The 23,667-nt window shown below is 39.1% G+C and overlaps 1 protein-coding gene across 1 annotated transcript in view; it reads left to right on the top strand.

Moving 5' to 3' along the window:
• DNAJC13 (DnaJ heat shock protein family (Hsp40) member C13) overlaps positions 1 to 23,667 on the top strand; it is a 157,620-nt gene that overhangs the window by 27,509 nt on the left and 106,444 nt on the right. Inside the window, exons 3-5 of the mRNA XM_052656719.1 lie at positions 18,927 to 19,002; positions 19,784 to 19,933; positions 20,356 to 20,397. Of these exons, the coding sequence (XP_052512679.1) occupies positions 18,927 to 19,002; positions 19,784 to 19,933; positions 20,356 to 20,397 (268 nt within the window). The remainder of the gene's footprint in view (positions 1 to 18,926; positions 19,003 to 19,783; positions 19,934 to 20,355; positions 20,398 to 23,667) is intronic.

The following is a 23,667-nucleotide window of genomic DNA, read 5'->3' as shown; positions in this document are numbered from 1 at the left end:
GTAGTGTCTCTGCTTTTGAATATGCTATCTAGGTTGGTCATAACTTTCCTTCCAAGGAGTAAGCGTCTTTTAATTTCATGGCTGCAGTCATCATCTGCAGTGATTCTGGAGCCCCAAGAAATAAAGTCTGACACTGTTTCCACTGTTTCCCCATCTATTTGCCATGAAGTGATGGGGCCGGATGCCATGATACTCGTTTTCTGAATGTTGAGCTTTAAGGCAGCTTTTTCACTCTCCTGTTTCACTTTCATCAAGAGGCTTTTTAGCTCCTCTTCACTTTCTGCCATAAGCGTGGTGTCATCTGCATATCTGAGATTATTGATATTTTTCCAGGCAATCTTGATTCCATCTTGTGTTTCTTCCAGACCAGCGTTTCTCATGATATACTCTGCATAGAAGTTAAATAAGCAGGGTGACAGTGTACAGCCTTGATGTACTCCTTTTCCTATTTGGAACCAGTCTGTTGTTCCATGTCCAGTTCTAATCGTTGCTTCCTGACCTGCATACAGATTTCTCAAGAGGCAGGTTAGGTGATCTGGTATTCCCATCTCTTTCAGAATTTTCCACAGTTTTTTGTGATCCACACAGTCAAGGCTTTGGCATAGTCAATAAAGCGGAAGTAGATGTTTTTCTGGAACTTTCTTACATTTTCGATGATCCAGCAGATGTTGGCAATTTGATCTCTGGTTCCTCTGCCTTTTCTAAAACCAGCTTGAACATCAAGAAGTTCACGGTTCACATATTGCTGAAGCCTGTTTTGGAGAATTTTGAGCATTACTTTACTAGCATGTGAAATGAGTGCAATTGTGCGGTAGTTTGAGCATTCTTTGGCGTTGCCTTTCTTTGGAATTGGAATGAAAACTGGCCTTTTCCAGTCCTGTGGCCACTGCTGAGTTTTCCAAACTTGCTGGCATATTGAGTGCAGCACTTTCACAGCCTCATCTTTCAGGATTTGAAACAGCTCAACTGGAATTCCATCATCTCCACTAGCTTTGTTCGTAGTGATGCTTTCCAAGGCCCACTTGACTTCACATTCCAGGATGTCTGGCTCTAGGTTAGTGATCACACCATCATGATTATCTGGATCGTGAAGATCTTTTCTGTACAGTTCTTCCGTGTATTCTTGCCATCTCTTCTTAATATCTTCTACTTCTGTTAGGTCCATACCATTTCTGTCCTTTATCAAGCCCATCTTTGCATGAAATGTTCCCTTGGTATCTCTAGTTTTCTTGAAGAGATCTCTAGTCTTTCCCATTCTGTTCTTTCCCTCTATTTCTTTGCATTGATCACTGAAGAAGGCTTTCTTATCTCTTCTTGCTATTCTCTGGAACTCTGTATTCAGATGCTTATATCTTTCCTTTTCTCCTTTGCTTTTCGCCTCTCTTCTTTTCACAGCTATTTGTAAAGCCTCCCCAGACAGCCGTTTTGCTTTTTTGCATTTCTTTTCCATGAGGATGGTCTTGATCCCTGTCTCCTGTACAGTGTCACAAACCTCATTCCATAGTTATCAGGCACTCTATCTATCAGATCTAGGCCCTTAAATCTATTTCTCACTTCCACTGTATAATCATAAGGGATTTGATTTAGGTCATACCTGAATGCTCTAGCGGTTTTCCCTACTTTTTTCAGTTTAATCTGAATTTGGTAATAAGGAGTTCATGCTCTGAGCCACAGTCAGCTCCTGGTCTTTTTTTTGTTGACTGTATAGAACTTCTCCATCTTTGGCTGCAAAGAATATAATCAGTCTGATTTCAGTGTTGACCATCTGGTGATGTCCTTGTGTAGAGTCTTCTCTTGGGTTGTTAGAAGAGGGTTTTTTCTATGACCAGTGCATTTTCTTGGCAAAACTCTGGTCGTCTTTGTGCCGCTTCATTCCGCATTCCAAGGTCAAATTTGCCTGTTATTCTAGGTGTTTCTTGATACCGACTTTTGCATTCCAGTCCCCTATAATGAAAAGAACATCTCTTTTGAGTTTTAGTTCTAAAAGGTCTTGTAGGTCTTCATAAAACCGCTCAACTTCAGCTTCTTCAGCGTTACTGGTTGGGGCATAGACTTGGATAACTGTGATATTGAATGGTTTGCCTTGGAGACGAACAGAGATCATTCTGTCGTTTTTGAGATTGCATCCAAGTACTGCATTTCAGACTCTTTGTTGACCATGATGGCTACTCCATTTCTTCTGAGGGATTCCTGCCTGCAGTAGTAGATACAGTGGTCATCTGAGTTAAATTCACCCATTCCAGTCCATTTTAGTTTACTGATTCCTAGAATGTTGACATTCAGTCTTGCCATCTCTTGTTTGACCGCTTCCAATTTGCCTTGATTCATGGACCTGACATTCCAGGTTCCTATGCAATATTGCTCTTTACAGCATTGGACCTTGCTTCTGTCACCAGTCACATCCACAGCTGGGTATTGTTTTTGCTTTGGCTCCATCCCTTCATTCTTTCTGGAGTTATTTCTCCACTGATCTCCAGTAGCATATTGGGCACCTAATGACCTGGGAAGTTCCTCTTTCAGTATCCTATCATTTTGCCTTTTCATACTGTTGATGGGGTTCTCAAGGCAAGAATACTGAATTGGTTTGCCATTCCTTTCTCCAGTGGACCACAATCTGTCAGACCTCTCCACCATGAGCCACCCGACTTGGGTTGCCCCGCGAGCATGGCTTGGTTTCATGAGTTAGACAAGGCTGTGGTCCTAGTGTGATTAGATTGACTAGTTTTCTGTGAGTATGGTTTCAGTGTGTCTGCCCTCTGATGCTCTCTCGCAACACCTACCATCTTACTTGGGTTTCCTTAGTATACCTAAATTAAAGATAACCTCTCCAGGTATTTCCCTTGGGGATATTCATGTCACTTATTTCATGTTACCTTTATAATAGTTTTCGTATGTTTCACTTTGCAGCCACTACTTATGTTTTAATGATTCTGGTCTGTTCACCATCATTATAGACCCTTTGGTTGGCAGAGTAACTTTTCTGCTATGCTTGTCATTTTCCCACTTGTACAGAATTAAATTTTATCTTCGTTCTGGAAGCAGCGAAAAGTAGGAGAAGATTTCATTAGTAAAAAACACTTTCTTTTATTAAAGAGCAAAGTTTCCTTTTTGACCTGCCAAGTCATTTCTGTTAAAAGGAAGATTGATACATTTCAGTTAAACAGAAGTGAAGATTCTCTATGGAAAGCTTCAGAGTAATGTTGAAAATTAGGTACTTAATTTTTTTCCTGAATAGAAATTACATGGAAATTCTGCCTGTGGATCACTTTATTACTTGCATACATTAATTGCAGCAAATGCTCTGAATTTAAAAGTAGGATTTTAGTATATGAACAGGATTTTAGTTTCACTACATTGGGATATGTCTGTGATAAGTCATTTGCAGGTACCCGCTATATTCATTTTTGCTAAGTCACTTCAGTCGTGTCTGACTCTGTGTGACCCCATAGACGGCAGCCCACCAGGCTCCCCCGTCCCTGGGATTCTCCAGGCAAGAACACTGGAGTGGGTTGCCATTGCCTTCTCCAATGCATGAAAGTGAAAAGTGAAAGTGAAGTCGCTCAGTAGTGTCAGACTCTTAGCGACCCTGGAATGACTTGATACAGGAAATTTGACTTAAGGGGAAGGGAAGCTGGTGAATTTCTGATTCCTTTCTTGTAAGTAGGAAGAGTTGGACAATGAAGAGAGACTCTTCTCTTTAGCTGCCTGTTACTTACACACCTCACCAACTCTGATAAGTCTAGGAATCCTAAGGTTTTTTTCCCCTGCTTTGTTGATTTTAGCCCTTGCCCCTTGCCAGCCTCTAAACCAGGTATGAGTCCGTCCTGAATGGTCTTTGTGTTTGCTTTGTACATCTCTTCTGCTTATCAGGCAATCTTGATATTTGAATATCTTTCAGAAGTGCAGATAGGACCACATCTCCTTATAGGAATTTTATATTTTATGCACAATGTTCTATTAAAAGCACAGTCTTTTTTTTTTTTAATGTTTCCTTGTTACTCTCTGCATACATTCCACCCTCTCCTCCCCACCGCACCAGCTGAAAAGCACAGAATCTTTTCAGCAAATGATACTTGACACTAGGATATCCACTTGCAAAAAAATGAATCTAGGCATAGATTCTACATCCTTCACAAAATTAACTCAGATTAACTCAAATTTCAGATAACAGACCAAAATGTGAAATGCAAAATTATAAAACTCCTAGATAACATGGGAGAACATCCAGATTACCTTAGGTTTGGTGATGATGTTTTAGATACAACACCAAAGGTAGTAGTCATGAAAAAATGAATTGATGAGTGGACTACATTAAAGGTGACAACGTATGCTTTCTGAAAGACAGTATCAAGAGAACGTGAAGACAATTTGGGAGAAAATAACTGCAAAAGATAAGAACTGTTTTACTGTACAAAGAACCCTTAAAACTTAACAAGTGAAAAAACAAAGAACTCAATTAAAAAGTGAGCCAAAAATCTTAACAGAGACCTCACCAAAGAAGGTATGCCGGGAATTTCTTGGTGGTCTGGTGGTTAGAGCTCTGTGCTTCCACTGGTCTGGGAACTACAATCTCACATGCCATGCGGCATGGCCATAGAAGAGAAAACAAGAAAATGTGCGGTTGACAACTAATTCGGGGAAATGAGAACGTAGAGATAAATGGCCAAAATCCAGAATGCTTGGCAACTCCAAATGCTGGTGAGGATGTGAAGCAACAGGAACTCTCCTTTATTGCTGGTGGAAATGTGAAATGGTACAGCTTTTTGGGAAGATAGTTCGGTGGTTTCTTACAACACTCAACGTTCTCTTACCATGCATGTGCGTGCTAAATTGCTTCAGTCTTATCCAGCTGTTTTGCAATCCTGTGTACCATATTTACCAGGCTTTGTCAGGGGGATTCTCCAAACAAGAATACTGGAGTGGGTTGCCATGCCCTCCTCCAGGTCTCTTACCATATGATCCAGCAGTTACACTAAATTTACCCAGGGAAGCTGAGAACTTACATTCTTATATTGCACAGAAACCTGCATACAGATGTTTACAGCATCTTTATTCATAGTTACCAAACTTGAAAGCAACCAAAATGTCTTTCAGTAGGTGAATGAGTAAGTAAACTAATATATGCAGACAATGAATATTATTCAGTTCTAACAAGAAATGAACCATCAAGTCATGAAAAGACATGGAAGAAACTTAAATACTAAGTGAAAGAAGCTAATCTGTGAAGGCTGTGTGCTGTATAATTCCAACCACATAGCATTGTAGAAAAGGGATACTTTATAAAAAGTAAAAAGATCAGTGACATCCAAGGTTTGTAGCAGGGAAGAAAGGATAGAGTTCAGAAGATTTTTAGGAGGTGAAACTACTCCATGATACTGTAATGGTAGATACACTTGGATACTTTGTCCAAAGCATAGAATGTGAGACACCCAAGAGTGAACTCTAATGTCAGCTGGGACTTTGTTGGATACTGATGTATCAATGTACGTTGATCAGATACAGATGAAACAAATCTGTATGGTAGGGGTTCTTGGTAAAGGAAGAGGATGTGGAGGGTGAGGACTGGGAGCATGGGGCAAGTCTTTGTACCTCCTGTTTAATATTACTGTGAACCCAGTTCACATCACTTCAGTCACGTCCCACTCTTTGTAACCCTGTGCACTGCAGCACACTAAGCTTCCCTGTCCATCACCAACTCCCGAAGCTTTCTCAAAGTCCTGTCCATCAAGTAGGTGATACCATCCAGCCATCTCAACCTAGGTCATCCCCTTCTCCTGCCTTCAGTCTTTACCAGAAACAGGGTCTTTTCCAGTGAGTCAGTTCTTCGCATCAGGTGGCCAAAGTATTGAAGTTTCAGCTTCAGCATCAGTTCTTCCAGTGATATTCAGGACTGATTTCCTTGAGGATGGACTGGTTGGATCTCCTTGCAGTCCAAGGGACCTTCAAGAATCTTCTCCAAAACCACAGTTCAAAAGCATCAGTTTTCTTTATGGTCCAACTCTCACATCCATACATGACTATTGGGAAAACCATAGGTTTGACTAGATGTAACTTTGTTGGCAAAGTAATGTCTCTGTTTTTTTAACATACTGTCTAGATTGCTCATAGCTTTTCTTCCATGGAGCAAGCATCTTTAATTTCATGGCTGCCATCACCATCTGCATTGATTTTGGAGCACCCCAAAATAAAAAAGTCTGTCATTGTTTCCACTGTTTCCCCATCTATTTGCCATGAAGTGATGGGACCAGATGCCATGAGCTTCGTTTTCTGAATGTTGAGCTTTAAGCCAACTTTTTCACTCTCCACTTTCACTTTCATCAAGAGGCTTTTTAGTTCCTCTTCACTTTCTGCCATAAGCGTAGTGTCATCTGCATATCTGAGGTTATTGCTGTTTCTCCCGGCAATCTTGATTCCAGCTTGTGCTTCTTCCAGCCCAGCACTTCTCATGATGTACTTTGCATATAAGTTAAATAAGCAGGGTGACAGTATACAGCCTTGACATACTCCTTTTCCTATTTGGAACCAGTCTGTTGTTCCATGTCCAGTTCTAAATGTTGCTTCCTGACCTGCATAGAGGTTCCTCAAGAGGCAGGTCAGGTGGTCTGGTATTCCCATCTCTTTCAGAATTTTCCACAGTTTATTGTGATCCACACAGTCAGAGGCTTTGGCATCATCAATAAAGCAGAAATAGATGTTTTTGTGGAACTCTCTTGGTTTTTCAATGATCCAGCGGATGTTGGCAATTTGATCTCGGGTTCCTCTGCCTTTTCTAAAACCAGCTTGAACATCTGGAAGTTCACAGTTCACATATTGCTGAAGCCTGGCTTGGAGAATTTTAAGCACTACTTTACGAGTGTTGTGAGATGAATGTGATTGTGCAGTAGTTGGAGCATTCTTTGGCATTACCTTTCTTTGGATTTGGAATGAAAACTGACATTTTCCAGTCCGGTGGCCGCTGCTTAGTTTTCCTAATTTGCTGACATATTGAGTGCAGCACTTTCACAGCATCATCTTTCAGGATTTGAAATAGCTCAAATGGAATTGCATCACCCTCAGGAGCTTTGTTCGTAATGATGCTTCCTAAGGCCCACTTGACTTCACATTCCAGGATGTCTGGCTCTAGGTGAATGATCACACCATTGTGATTATCTAGGTCATGAAGATCTTTTTTGTATAGTTCTTCTGTGTAGTATCTTCTGCTTCTGTTAGGTCCATACCATTTCTGTCCTTTATTGAGCCCATCTTTGCATGAAATGTTCCCTTGGTATCTGTAATTTTCTTGAAGAGATCTCTAGTCTTTCCCATTCTGTTGTTTTTCTCTATTTCTTTGCATTGATCACTGAGGAAAGCTTTCTTATCTCTCCTTGCTATTCTTTGGAACTCTGCATTCAAATGGGTCTATCTTTCCTTTTCTTTGCTTTTTGCTTCTCCTTTTTTCACAGCTATTTTGTAAGGCCTCCTCAGACAACCATTTTGCCTTTTTGCATTTCTTTTTCTTGGGGATAGTTTTGATCAGTGCTTCTTATACAATGTTACGAATTTCTGTCCATAGTTCTTCAGGCACTCTGTCTATCAGATCTAGTCCAGTAAATCTATTTCTCACTTCCACTGTATAATCAAAAGGGATGTGATTTAGGTCATACCTGAATGGTCTAGTGGTTTTCTCCACTTCGTTCAATTTAAGTCTGAATTTGGCAATAAGGAGTTCATGATCTGAGCCATAGTCAGCTCCCTGTCTTGTTTTAGCCTACTGTATAGAACTTCTCCATCTTTGGCTCCAAACAATATAATCTACCTGATTTTGGTGTTAACCATCTGATGATGTCCATGTGTAGGGTCTTTTCTTGTTTTGTTGGAAGGGAGTGTTGTGCATTCTCTTGGCAAACCTCTATTAGCCTTTGCCCTGCTTCATTCCGCATTCCAAGGCCAAATTTGCCTGTTACTGCAGGTGTTTCTTGACTTCCTACTTTGGCATTCCAGTCTCCTATAATGAAAAGGACATCTTTTTTGGGTGTTAGTTCTAAAAGGTCTTCTAGATCTTCATAGAACCATTCAACTTCAGCTTCTTCAGCATTACTGGTTGGGATATAGACTTGGATTAAGTTTGCCTTGGAGACGAACAGAGATCATCCTGTCGTTTTTGAGATAGCATCCAAGTACTGCATTTCAGACTCTTCTGTTGACCATGTTGGCTACTCCATTTCTCTAAGGGATTCCTGCCCATAGTAGTAGATATAATGGTCATCTTGAGTTAAATTCACCGATTCTAGTCCATCTTAGTTCGCTGATTCCTAGAATGTTGACGTTCACTCTTGCCATCTCCTGTTTGACCACTTCTAATTTGCTTTGATTCGTGGACCTGACATTCCATGTTTCTATGCCATATTGCTCTTTACAGCATCGGACCTTATTTCTGTCACCTGTCACATCCACAACTGGGTGTTGTTTTTTCTTTGGCTCCTTCCCTTCATTCTTTCTGGAGTTACTTCTCCACTTATGTCCAGTAGCATATTGTGCATCTGCCGACCTGGGGAGTTCATCTTTCAGTGTCCTAATTTGTTGCCTTTTCATACTGTTCATGAGGTTCTCAAGGCAAGAATACTGAAGTGGTTGCCATTCCTTTCTCCAGTGGACCACATTCTGTCAGACCTCTCCACCGTGACCTCTCTGTCTTGGGTATCTTTACACAGCATGGCTTAGTTTCATTAAGTCAGACAAGCTGTGGTCCGTGTAATCAGGTTGGCTAGTTTTCTGTGATTGTGGTTTTAGTCTGTCTGCCCTCTGATGCCCTCTCTGAGCACCTTCCATCTTAACTTGGGTTTCTCTTACCTTGGATGTGGGTTATCTCTTCATGGCTGCTCCAGCAAAGCGCAGCCTCTGCTCCTTAGCTTGGAAATGGGGTAGCTCCTCTTGGCAGCCCTGACCTTGGACTTGGGCTGCTCCCTCAGGCAGCACCAGATTATCAGATCCCTTTTAAATTTAATTGATTAGTTAATGTGCCCCAGGGACCTAGTATATCTTCTTCCTTCTTTCTGCCCAGAACAGTTAATTTTCTTAGGGTTTCTGTGTCACAGTTAGACCCTGGAATGCAATCTTAGAAGGCAGCTAAAATGCTGTTCTAGTGCCTCTTTGCAGATTCTGAGCAGTTTTACTCATTGCAAAGGTTTAGTTAAAATGATTAGTTATGTGACGAGTACAGATTTGCTAGTGTCACTCTACAGTGTCATAGACGAAGGTAGTGAAAGTGAAAGTCACTCAGTTGTGTCCAGTTCTTTGCAACCCCATGGGCTATACAGCATGGAATTCTCCAGGCCAGACTATTCAGGTGTGAGCTAAATCAAATCACTTACAATTATACCATGGATGTGAGAAATAGATTCAAGGGATTAGATCAGATAGATAGAGTGCCTGAAGAACTATGGATGGAGGTTTGTGACACTGTGCAGGAGGCAGGGATCAAGACCATCCCAAAGAAAAAGGAAGGCAAACAGGCAAAATGGTTGTCTGAGGAGGCCTTACAAATAGTTGTGAAAAGAAGAAGTAGAAAGCAGAGGAGAAAAGGAAAGATATACCCATTTGAATGCAGAGTTTCAAAGAACAGCAAGGAGAGATAAGAAAGCCTTCCTTAGTAATCACTGCAAAGAAATAGAGGAAAACAATAGAATGCGAAAGACTGGAGATCTCTTAAAAAAAATTAGAGATACCAAGAGAACAATTCACGCCAGTTCAGTTCAGTTCAGTCGCTCAGTCGTGTTCGACTCTTTGCGTCCCCATGAATTGCAGAACGCCAGGCCTCCCTGTCCATCACCAACTCCCGGAGTTTACTCAAACTCATGTCCATCGAGTTGGAGATGCCATCCAGCCATCTCATCCTCTGTCGTCCCCTTCTCCTTCCCCAAATTCCTCCCAGTATCAGGGTCTTTTCCAATGAGTCAACTCTTCGCATGAGGTGGGCAAAGTATTGGACTTTCAGCTTTAGCATCAGTCCTTCCAGTGAACACCCAGGACTGATCTCCTTTAGAATGGACTGGTTGGATCTCCTTGCAGTCTAAGGGACTCTCAAGAGTCCTCTCCAGCACCACAGTTCAAAAGCAAAGATGGGCCCAATAAAGGACAGAAATGGTATGGACCTAACAGAAGCAGAAGATATTAAGAAGAGGTGGCAAGAATACCCAGAAGAACTCTACAAAAAACATCTTCACCACCCAGATAATCACGATAGTATGATCACTGACCTAGAGCCAGACATCCTGGAATGCGAAGTTAAGTGGGCCTTAGGAAGCATCAGTACAAATAAAGCTAGTGGAGGTGATGGAATTTCATTTGAGCTATTTCAGTCGTAAAAGGTGATGCTGTGAAAGTGCTGCACTCAATACGCCTGCAGATTTGGAAAACTCAGCAGTGGTTACAGGACTGGAAAACGTCAGTTTTCATTCCAATCCCAAAGAAAGGCAATTCCAAAGAATGCTCGAACTAAGGCACAATCACATTCATCTCACATGCTAGTAAAGTAATGCTCAAAATTCTCCAAGCCAGGCTTCAACAGTACGTGAATCGTGAAATTCCAGCTGTTTAGGCTGGTTTTAGAAAAGGCAGAGGAACCAAAGATCAAATTGTCAGCATCTGTTGGATTATCGAAAAACTGACAAGAGTTCCAGAAAATCATCTATTTCTGCTTTATTGACTATGCCAAAGCCTTTGACTATGTGGATAACCACAATTGTGGAAAATTCTGAAAGAGATGGGAATATCAGACCATCTGACCTGCGTCTTGAGAAATCTGTATGCAGGTCAGGAAGCAACAATTAGAACTGGACATGGAACAACAGACTGGTTCCAAATAGAGCAAGGGGTACATCACAGCTGTATATTGTCACTCTGCTTATTTAACTTATATGCAGAGTACATCATGAGAAATGCCAGGCTGGAATCAAGATTGCTGGGAGAAATATCAGTAACCTCAGATATGCAGATAACACCACGCTTATGGCAGAAAGTGAAGAACTAAAGAGCCTCTTGATGAAAGTGAAAGAGGAGAGTGAAAAAATTGGCTTAAAGCTCAACATTCAGAAAACGAAGCTCATGGCATCTGGTCCCATCACTTCATGGGAAATAGATGGGGAAACAGTGGAAACAGTGTCAGACTTTATTTTGGGGGGCTCCAAAAATCACTGCAGGTGGTGATTGCAGCCATGAAATTAAAAGACACTTACTCCGCGGAAGGAAAGTTATGACCAACCTAGACAGCCTGTTAAAAAGCAGAGACATTACTTTGCCAACAAAGGTCTGTCTAGTCAAGGCTATGGTTTTTCCAGTAGTGATATTAGGATGTGAGAGTTGAAATATGAAGAAACCTGAGTGCCAAAGAATTGATGCTTTTGAACTCTGGTGCTGAAGACTCTTGAGAGCCCCTTGGACTGCAAGGAGATCCAACCAGTCCATCTTTAAGGAAATCAGTCCTGAATATTCATTGGAAGGACTGAGGCTGAAGCTGAGACTCCAAGCCTTTGGCCACCTGATGTGAAGAGCTGACTCACTGGAAAAGACCCTGATGATGGTAAAGATTGAAGGCGGGAGAAGAAGAGGATCACAGATGTTGAGATGGCTGAATGGCATCACCGACTCATTGGACATGAGTTTGAGTGTACTCCGGGAGTTGGTGATGGACAGGGTGATGGACAGGGTGGCCTGGTGTGCTACAATGCATGGGTCACAAAGAGTTGGACACAACAGAGTGAACTGAACTGAAACCATGGTGGAGGTAATGAAGATACTGGTGACCTCCTTCAAAAGGTCCTGTGCAGGCGCTGCTACACTCAGTTCCCCTAACCCTTCAGAAGGCCACCGCTGACCCAGGCCTCCGCCGGAGACTCCTAGACAGTCATCAGCGCGTCTAGATCAGTCTGTTGTGGGGTCATTGCTCCTTTCTCCTGGGTCCTGGTGTGCACAAGGTTCTGTTTCTGCCTTCCAAAGTCTCTTTCCCAGTCCTGTGTAAGTTCTGGTGGCTGTATGGTGAGGTTAATGGCGACCTCCTCCAAGAGGCTTATGCCATACCCAAGTCTGCTGCACCCAGAACCCCTGCCCCTGTGGCAGTCAACTTTTGACCCTTCCCCCCACAGGAAACCCTCAGAGACTGTTCTGTTTCAGTCTCTGTGGGGTCTTTGGGTCCTGATGTGCAAAAGGTTTGTTTGAGTCCTCTGAGCCTCTCTGGAGGGTATGGGGTCTGTTTCTAAACGTGATTTCATCCCTCCTACCATCTTGCTGGGGCTTCTCCTTTGCCCTTGGACGTGGGATATCTCCTCAAAGTGGCTCCAGGGCTGCGCAGTCACTGCTCCAGTGCCTGCCATCTTGCTGGGGCTTCTCTGCTTTTGGCCGTGGAGGATCTCCTCACAGTCACTCCAGCACAACGCTAGTGAACAATTGAAAGTAGCCAACTTTACCCAGGGCGCTATAGGAGTTCAAGCTGTATATTTTGAGGACTAGACAAGGTAACAAAAGCCATCTCTTTCAGCTCTGTTTAGATCTTTTTGGCTTATTTGAAACCTGTTGCATAGACTATCCACTGAAAGGATTAAAGATGTTAACTGTAAAATAAATACACAAAGGTTTTTACTTTCACAGGAAAATAGAGAACCACTGTGTGTGTTCAGCAGCTCATTAATATTTGACTCTTTGCGACCTCATGGACTGTAGCCCACCAGGTTCCTCTGTCCGTAGAAATTTCCAGGCAAGAATACTGGAGTGGTTTGCCATTTCCTACTCCAGAGCATCTTCCCGACCCAGAGGTCGAACCTGCATCTCTTGCATCGGCAGGCTGATTCTTTACTACTGCACCACCTGAGAACCATTACTTAAAATAAACAGAAGTTTTTTCTGTACTTAACAAAAAAACTAATGTTGAGTTTTCTCTTGAGATAAATGAATAGTACAAATTTCAGTACAGAAGTATATGACCTTGTGATGGTGCCCAGTATTTTTATAATATGTTTTTGTTTTGATAATATGGTGCATGTCTAATTGATAGAAGCTAGTTAAGAGTATTCAGGTCTGAAATAAACTTTCTTACAACGACTGACAGTTGTCTTAGCTCTTAGTACTTTGAAGTTTTATTTAAGATATCTAAATTGGTTAACTAAATAATAAATAAAATATCTTCCCAGAGGAAACTAGGTCTTTAAGGAACTCTTATTCACTGCCATATCATTGAACCCAGCACACCATTAGGTCCTCATTTAATATTGAGGCAGTCCATGATAATATAGAATATCTGACCTAACATTATTAGTTTTTCCTTTCCTAAAAAAAGTTTTTGTATGGAAAGAAATCATGTTATAAAAACTTATTTCAAAGATGAAAGCAGGATTTCCTTGTGGTGCAGTGGATAAGAATCTGCCTGCCATTGCAGGGGACTTGGGTTCAATCCCTGGCCCAGGAAAATTCCACATGCTGTAGAGCATCTCAGCCCATGCACAACAACCACTGAGCCCATGGCTCTAGAGCCCGCAGTCTGCAGGTACTGAGCCCACATGCTGCAACTGTTGAAGCCCATGCACCTGTGCAAAGCAACGAAGACCCTGTGCAGCCAAAAATAAAATTTTTTAAAAAAGAAGAAGAAAGCAAGAAAAGATTGAGGGCAGAAGGAGAAGCGAGAGACAGAGGATCAGATGGTTGGATGGCATTACCGACTCAATGGACATGAGTTTGAGCAAACTCCAGGAGATGGTGCAGAATAGGGAAGCCTGGCATGCTGCAGTCCATGGGGTCGCAAAGAGTCAGACACAACTTAGTGACTGAACAACAAGAAAAACTATTGTTACTCAGTACCATTGTGTCACGATTGGTTAATAGAAAAATAACGGAATTCTATATTACAAAGAGTACCATTAAATAGAAGAACCTGTGATCAAATCCAGATGCATATCAGAATTATCTTGAAATCTGCCTGCAATGCAGGAGACCCGAGTTCGATTTCTGAGTTGGGAATATCCTCTGCAGGAGGAAATGGCAACCCACTCCAGTATACTTGCCAGGAGAATCCCATGGGCAGAGGGGCCTGGCAGGCTATAGTCCATGGGGTCACAAGAGTTGGACATGACTTAGCGACTAAATCACTACCACCACAGATGCCCAGGTATTTCTTTTTTTTCGCCAGAGCTCCAGATACATTTCTAATGGGCAGCCATGTTTACAAACAACTGGACTGTATGAAGATCTTTTACTTTTATTGAGTTTGTTTTACTTTTTCTATTTCATATTCAGTGCTCCTATTTCATTTATTTAATGTTTTCCAATTTCTCCATTTCTTTTTTTTTATGTTCTTTCTCAAGCCTTTATCAAGTGTAGTAGAAAAACTTTTATATACATATACATAAATAACATGTATAATATATATTTTAGAAAACATGAATTTTTGTCTAAAAATTTTGTGCATTTTGATTCTACTTGTTTGACTTAGTGAAAATAGAAAGCTAGATTTTTAATTTAAAAAAATACATATGCAGCGAGCACCAAAGGTTTACTCCACAGCAAAGGAAGCTATAGTCAATATCTTGTTATATACTATAATGGAACATAATTTTAAAAATAATATGTGTGTGTATGTAAATATATATATCTGGATCACAAGAAAAAGAATTCTGCTTTTTGAAATTTAGTAATGTTTACCTTTTGGCCAGTTCTTCTAAATGTCCTATGGACATAACAACGTATGAGATAACAAAATTTTAAAAATATTTGTATAGGATATAAGGTTAACGTTAATGTAAATTTAGCATATTTAAATTATTAATGACATCATTCAAGATGCTCCTATTCTTTTTTCTGCACTTGATAAAATATTCTCAGAGACATGTTACTACGTCTCACTATGATTATAAATTTTTTCTTTTCCCTTATTTTTTTTCATTTTTGTTTTATGTATCTTTGATTTTTTGTTGTTAGATGTCTAATAGCTTATGATGTCTATCTTCTTTGTGAATTGTACCTTTTATCATTAAAAATATTCATCTTTGTTTCACTTTAAAAAAAATCTTAAATTGCAAGTTTCACTAGCACCATACATGTGAGCTCATTCTGATTTTAATCTAAATCTGATATCCAAGGGGGCTTTTTAGGTACTTGCAAGGTTTAAGGGTGCTTTAAAAAGGTTTTTTTTTAAATTAATTAATTAATTAATTTTGGGCTGCATTGGGTCTTCATTGCTGTGAGTGGGCTTTCTCTAGTTGTGGTGAGCAGGGGCTACTCATTGTGGTGGCTTCTCTTTGTTGCACTGCATGGCCTCTGGTCCTGGATGGTTGCAGCATGTGGCCTCAGTAGTTGTGTGCATCTTCCGGGACCAAGGATCGAACCTGTGTCCCCTGCACTGGCTGGAAGGCAGATTCTTAACCACTGGACCGTGACAGCACCTCTATAAAAGTTTTAAATGACCCAGGAGTACAATATTTACCCTAACCTTAAAGGGAAATGCAGCAGCCATCCTAGATGAGAGAGGCCTGTGGAACTCTTAGAGAAAAGAGAAGAGAAAGAGAAAGGGATGGCAGGACATTCTCCTAGGAATTTTCTTACAGCTTTCTTCTTAGGAAGCTTTAGAGCTCTGAGTTTACCAGTTATGGCAGTATTTTGGGCCTAATGGACATCTCACTCCAGCATACTTGTGCTGCAGAATCTAGAATGTACTCTCTTCAGTATGGTAGCAGCCACTAACCAAGCGTGGCTGTTTACAGTTGCTTATTAGCCACATTTCAGGTGCTCAAAAGAGCTACCTAATTGGACAGTGTACCTACAGAATGTTTTCATCATTTTGGAAAGTTCTTTTGCACAGCACTAATCAAGATGAAAAAGTTACACAAGAAAAATATTAGGAAGAGCTATGTTGGGTAGAGATTAGTATAGAATTGAAAAGGACATTTTCTTGACTTAGATTCTCCTAAGATTATGAATATCACCATATCAGTTGATACTTGGAACATTTCAGGGATTTAATTCTTACACTTTGGCTTCCAGAGTAAAGTAAATTTTGTAGTTTTATTTCAGGATTATACAAATTGGTATGTTTGAAATGAATTCATTTATAGAACAGAGAGTAAAAGATGTGAAAAACAAACTTATGGTTGGGGCGGATGGGGAAGGGAGGGAGGGATAAATTGGGAGATTGAGATTGACCTAGATACCACTATATATAATAGATATCTAACTAGTCCATTCTAAAGGAGATCAGTCCTGGGTGTTCTTTGGAAGGAATGATGCTAAAGCTGAAACTCCAGTACTTTGGCCACCTCATGCGAAGAGTTGACTCATTGGAAAAGACTCTGATGCTGAGAGGGATTGGGGGCAGGAGGAAAAGGGGACGAGTAGGATGAGATGGCTGGATGGCATCACTGACTCAATGGACATGGGTTTGGGTGAACTCCGGGAGTTGGTGATGGACAGGGAGGCCTGGCGTGCTGTGATTCATGGGGTCGCAAAGAGTCGGACACAACTGAGCGACTGAACTGAACTGAACTGAACTAGTAAAACCTACTGTATAGCACAGGGAATTCTACTCAGTATTTTGTAATGACCTATATGGGAAAAGAATCTTAAAAAAGTGGATATATTTATATGTATAATTGATTCACTTTGCTGTACAGCTGAAACTAGCACAACACTGTAAGTCAACTATACTGCAGTAAAAACTTTTAAAGATAAAAATATTGGCATGTCTGTCAAGATGATTCTGAAAGTTAGAATTTGTGAATTCATATTTCTGCCATACATTTGATTTCATTATGCTATCTTCTGAGGCAAATACTGGTTTAATAAGATTTTATTTCTTTGTTCCCATTAATTAAGCCTCTGAAACTTTGAGACTTTTGAGCTATTTAGTTAAATCCTTGTGTACTTCATCTGTCCCTCAGCCCTCTCCCTACTTTCAGTTCAGTTCAGTTCAGTCCAAAATAGTCATCATTGTGGAGCATTACCATACAGAGGAAAAATCTAACAACCTAAATTACCTCCTGTCTAGAGCTTCAGGTCAGCTTGATCCACAGTGACTAAGCCTGAGATAAATTGCGATTATAATGAATATCAGTTTAGTTCAGTTCTGTTGCTCAGTCATGTCTGACTCTTTGCGACCCCGTGGACTGCAGCATGCCAGGCTTCCCTGTCCCATCACCAACTCCTGGAGCCTACTCAAACTCATGTCCGTCTCATTGGTGATGCTACTTACAAAGCAGCAAATGAATGTTTTTATATTAGAAGGAAGTGTGCTCATTGTTTAGTTTCCCATGCCACCTTCAACATAAGAAATTAGGGGAAAATTTTGTAATACAGCAAAATGGTAGAGATTAATAAAATCTATCATTTATCCCCAAAATGGAAACTTTGTCATTTTTATTATATAATGTACTGATTAGAAAAAATAATAGGAAATTAAAATTTGAAAGAGCTCTCTTGATCTTAATGAGAATACTCCTAGTGTGTGACCTTTGAGTCAGATAGTGACTGTTGGTTTATGGTAATGTATACCTTTTTACTGTATTAGTAGTTTAAAGCAGAAAAGCACAGTCTTTTCTGTACATATAAAAAAGGCATCTGATTATATTTAACATCCATTTTGATCATTTAAAAATCTCTTACTAAAATACTAAAAGATATTTCAATAAATACACACTAATTATACGTTTTTCTAATATTCAACTGTTTTCCTAAAATGAACTGCCTTTGGTCATGGTTTATTACTGTTTTAATCTGTCATTTGATTCTTATTGATCGTATTTATTTAAAAATAGATTTGTTTGTTTTGCCAGATTTTATTATCCCTGGAAGGACTGAGAAGCTTTAGTTTGTTTCCTGGAACAATTGAAGAAGCATAGAACTTACCTGTTCCTTTAGGGTTTCATCTTCTTATTTGATCCTGGTACTTTTGTAGGATGTAATTGTTTGCAGCTTTCTTAAATTCTTGTAATAGATGTTAATTTATTCTTAATTTTCATATTTATCATCATAGACTTACATCGTTTTTTTCTTCTGTGTCTGTGGTTATAAATTATCTTATTCTTAATTTTGTTTTTGTATTTTCTTAGACTTATTTTCTGGAGAAGGAGATGGCAACCCACTCCAGTATTCTTGGCTTGGGAATCCCATGAACCAGAGGAGCCTGGTGGGCTACAGTCCATGGGGTTGCAAAGAGTTAGACATGACTGAGCGACTGAGCTCACAGCACAGCCCTAGTTTATCATTTTATTTTCAAAGAGCTAATTTGTCAGTTTTAAATAAGTTTTTGTAATTCAGTTTCCACTTTTCATCATTATGAATTTCTCTCTCTTCTAAAAAATTACTAATACCCAAATGGTTATTCTCCTTCAAATATGTTGCTTTAAGTGAAGGAAGTGACTTAAGAAGTGAAAATTGCTTGTCTGTGATGTAGGCTTCCTACTTCTATAAAATTGCAACACTTAATTGTAGTATAGGTAGTTGCTTAAATAGAAATCATTAAGATTCCAGAAAAAGGACTGTGATAGACCAGCTGTAGGCTGTAGCTTTTCCTTCATTTGTATCACGATCTTGTTGAAAGTATATTTGAAAGAATTACTAGTGTATAGTGTCTTTTTTTTTTTAAATTTTCCCATTTAGAATATTTTGGCATCATCTGGCAGTTTTTTGCTTAACTTCGTGTATACTAACAACAAAGATTGCTTCCATAGCTTTTACTTTTTTACTTAAGGATCTTATTGTTTCACAGTAGATGGAGTGATAGGTAGATTTTTATATCAGTGGCATTTTAGAACATTAAAAATGTGAGAATATAAAACAAAGCTATATTTAGTCACATTAAATCAACTAATACATTTCTATTTATTTATTGAGAAGTTTCTTTTGTGTTATATGTATTTTCTTATAAAATGTTTCCTTTAAGACTAAATTTAAGTACTTGATTTCCTTTGTAGGTATAAGCGTGTCTTTTCAGTTGGAACCCATGCGATTACTACATATAATCCCAATACCTTAGAAGTAACAAATCAGGTAATAATTTTAGAAGCTATTAGGTCAACTCCACTTGAATTTTAAAAGCCAATGCTCCCTGGCCTGAAATCAGGCCAGGAAAGATAGAAATGTCAAATTTGAAAAAGATTAATATGCTTATATAATGTTCAATACTCAGGACCATACATAAATAAATAAAGGGAGCATATGTGTGCATATTTCTAGGCTCTAAGGAGTATAACTTTTTACTGTTATTTTGATTATAAACATCATTTTAATGTAAAATTTGTAAATTGTTTATAATTTTAAGGGCAATATTGTTACTGTAATACAGACATACATAAGTCTTAAGTGCAATGGTTAGAAAATGTATGTCATAAAAATAAGGTTGCTATTTATAAAGGCAAGACTAAACTGAATATGGGTAAATAAACACTTAAAATATTCTAATTTAAGTCCAAGTTAGGCATGTTTTACAGATTCCTCTTTTTGTTGCTGTTTTTAAAGGTTTGTAGATAATCATAAAATGTTATTCCCCAGATCTTTTCATATCTGTGTATTTTAGTTGCTTTGGATTGATCAATCATTAATCAGTCAGGCATTGAAATTGGAAAACATAACTTTTTCATTATTGTCTCTGATAACTGAAAACTTTTTGGTTTGTTTTGTAGAATTACTGTAAAACAAAACATTTTCTAGATCTCAGTACTGTTTTGTAAAGTTTTTCATTTAATCAGTGATTTGAAATTAAAATGGTAAAATAAGTGTTGCATTTCATCACAGTGTAGCACCAGTTGAATGATTTCCTCTTTTTTGTTAGTGGCCTTATGGAGACATTTGCAGCATCAACCCTGTAGGAAAAGGACAAGGAACAGAATTTAACCTCACATTTCGTAAAGGCAGTGGAAAAAAGTCAGAAACGTTAAAATTTTCTACAGAGCACAGAACAGAACTTCTTACAGAAGCATTGGTGAGAATTGTTTCATGTTAACAGACTAAATTTCTCTCTTCTCTTTTTTAATGAGTTACATTAAAGTACAGATACTGGTGTTCTGAGCCCTTTTCCCACTAATTGACCCTTAATTGACACTGTGAAACTTTTACTTTTTTCTTACTAAGAGACTGGATAATCCTTTAGGTTTGATAGTTCTTTTAGGTCTTTTTAAATGCATTATATAGAACAAAGAAGTTGTATGTTTAATCTACCCTGTTGTTCAATAAAATTTACACACTTTTTATTGAATCTCCTTCAACTATAACTTTAATAACATTTTTTAATATCAGGTTTACCAAGTTGGGATTTTACTTACTTTGGATAGAAAGTACTGAACTGAGAGTCTCTCTTAATAAGTCCGTTGTTATAAACTATGTTTTTTATGTCTTCTCTTTCAGAGATTTAGAACTGATTTTTCAGAAGGAAAAATCACAGGAAGGGCAAGTATTTCCAACATTTATTAATATCTTTTTTGGCTTATCAGTGTTGCACTTTAGAAATCCTTGCATAAACTGTGTATTCCCTTTGTGGCAAAGCTGAAGAAAATGAAACATAATTTTAATGTCTCCTGATATCATGTGATGGATAAATGTAGTTTAACAGAAAACTCAAATAGGAGAAATTAGATTTATGACTGTTAATGCCAATAGTTAGATAACAATCTTCAGGCAGAACTAAATATTAAAAACTAAATATTTATTAAAATATTAAATATTAAAAACAAGACTTCATTTAGGAAGTCTTTATTCTGTGTTCTTAACAGCAACAGAAGCTTTACACTGCTGATAATACTTTCTAGAACATGCAGTCGCTGTTTGTTGTACAAGATTCTTATTTCGGAAGTATTAAACTTGTACGAAAATTTATGTATTGAAACTGTCTCATTGTATGCTCTCGCCCTGAATCTGGGGGCGTCCCAGGTGGCTCAGTCACCTACCAGTGCAGGAGACATGGGTTCAGGAATGCCTGAGTCAGGAAGATCCCTGAGAGGAGAAAATGGCAACCCACTCCAGTACTGTTGCCTGGAAAATCCCATGGATAGAGGAGCCTACCAGGCTACAGTCCATGGAATCACAAAAAGGCCTACATGACAGAGACTGATCATGCTTGCACTCCCTGGGTCTTGCCGATAATGAAGGTTTGCATGGTGCAATGACAGCTTTCAGGAAGTAATTATTGCTTATTAGAATCTTAACTTTTCCAGGCCTTCTCTAGACATGTTATAGCAGCATTTAAAGTAAATCTGAGTCTTCTGAAGAGGGGAAATGGGTGCTGATGCTTTTCTTTCACTCCCTTCAAATACGAAATTTCTTTCCATGAGAAGGTATTGCTTATATAATAGGGGTGGGGGATCCAGAGTAATGTGTAAATTCATAGCACTGTCCAGAACTCTAGCTTCTGGCAAAAGGTAGGACCTGAATTCTAATATGCTGGCAGTACCATTCCCTTGTTTTTTAAAAGCCGTCATCCTTTCTATGGGTATTCTGTTTTGTGTTTTAGTATCTGAGAAGCCTCACTGATCTCAACTCAAGCAAATGGTTGGTTGCTCAGGAGCCATTTAAAATAGCTTAATGGTATTTGGTGAGCTCCTTGCTGCTTATACATGATAAGCCACAGTCACATTTCTATAAATCATAATTTAGTACACTTTTTAAAATTATGTTAGTAGGTGAGTTTTCTGTGTAGCTCATCTATTTGGAAAACAACTGCTTCCTAAAGCATATTTATAGATTTTGTTATAAGTTCCCCTTTATATATGTTAACTTCAGGAAGTTAATATTTTTCAAACTTTTGGGTGGAAACAGTATCCATAGAATATAGCCTGAAGGGCAGCAGTTTTATATAAGTTGAATTTGGTCTTAGGCTTCCCATCACTCCTAGATATATTCTAAATCAGGTTCTCTTAAGACTGTTTTGGCCACCACAATCCTGAAGGACAATGATTTGTTCCCTTGACAAATCTCACTGCTTTACAGTTGATTACCTTCTGAAAGAATGGAGAATATCCTGCAGACTGGGCTGAGGCATGTAAACCAGCATAGTGGGAAAAGCACCAACTTTTGTGACCTCCCTTCCCACCAGATTTTGTGACCCACTTCTGCTGGAAAGGTGTGGTACTGCTCCATCCTTTAGTGCAGATCAAGGCTTTAAATATATTCTTGGGTTAATGCAGGCCCTTTGGTCTTTCTGCAGAATTCCTTTAATGAAACTGTCGTGTTCATGATGCCGTATCTCAGAAATGCTGAGGGGATTGATGGATATGATTCTGTGAACCTCATTGCTGGGTTTAATGTTGGGAGGTGGAGATATTTATTATCTAATGTCTAACTCTCTTTTCTGAACACCTGCAAGAAAATTTCTCTGCCATTTTAGTATTAGAAGTAGTTGTATTTTTGAGCAGTAACCAGCTTATTTTTACCTTAAGAATCATGTAACTGACCATGCATTCCGCTTCATATTGATGGGTAGAAAACTTTATGGAGTTTTTGGGTCAACAAGGGAATGGTCGTTTCACATCTGACATTTTATTATCTTATTTTCTCTTTGTCTCATTTTCCCTTTATTCTGTACATATCATTTTGGTTGTCAGCCTCAACTAAATGTTTTTTCTAAGAATAAAACTGGGGAGTAAATGGATGTTCACCCTAGTAATTATTTCTGATACTAAGTTCTTCAATTTATAAAGGAATGTAATCTAAATAGAGCTTCCCAGATGGTGCTAGTAACAGAAAACTGCTTGCCAATGTTGGAGACATAGGAGATGTAGGTTAGATCCCTAGATTGGGAAGACCACTGGAGAAGGAAATGGCAACCTACTCGAGTATTCTGGCCTTGAGAATCCCACTGAGAAAGGAGCCTGGCAGGCTCCAGTTGGTGAGGTTGCAAAGAGTCAAACACGACTAGCACCGGTTACCTAAATCAAATTTGACTTGCTAATGTGATCAGACTTCTAAAGATGACATCCCAGTGGTGTGTATTTAGAAAAGCCTACAGTCAACTGAGGCTTCAGCTTTTTTCTGTGTATAGAAAAAAAATCTACATCACTTCATGACAAATAGAAGGTGAAAAAATGGAAGTGGTGACAGATTTTATTTTCTTGGGCTCCAAAATCACTGTAGGCGATGACTGCTGCAGTGAAATTAAAAGATGCTTTTTCCTTGTAAAAAATATCTATAACAAATGTAGACTGCATATTATAAACCAGAGACGTCACTTTGCCAACAAAGGTCCATATAGCCAAAGCTATGATTTTTCCAGTAGTCATGTAGGGATGTGAGAGTTTGACCATAGTGAAGGCTGAGCACTGAAGAACTGATGCTTTTGTATTGTGATGCTGGAGAAAACTCTTGAGAGTGCCTTGGACAGCAAGGAGATCAAATCAATCAATCCTAAAGGAAATCAACCCTGAATATTGGAATATTGGAAAGACTGATGCTGAATCTGTAATACTTTGGCCACATGATATGAAGAGTGGACTCACTGGAAAAGACCTTGATGCTGGGAAAGATTGAAGGCAAGAGGAGAAGGGAGCAGCAGAGCCTGAGATGGTTAGATAGCATCACCAACTCAATGGACATGAATTTGAGCAAACTCCAGGAGATAGTGGAGGACCAAGAAGCCTGACTTGCTGCAGTCCATGGGGTCGTAGAGTCAGGAACGACTGAGTGACTGAACAACAAGAAAAATATCTACATTGATATATTGAACTA

The sequence above is a fragment of the Budorcas taxicolor genome, chromosome 1 (genome assembly GCF_023091745.1).
Source record: "Budorcas taxicolor isolate Tak-1 chromosome 1, Takin1.1, whole genome shotgun sequence".
NCBI lineage: Eukaryota > Metazoa > Chordata > Mammalia > Artiodactyla > Bovidae > Budorcas > Budorcas taxicolor.
The sequence above is the reverse complement of the archived record's forward strand: the minus strand, read 5'-3'. Positions and strand labels throughout refer to the sequence as shown.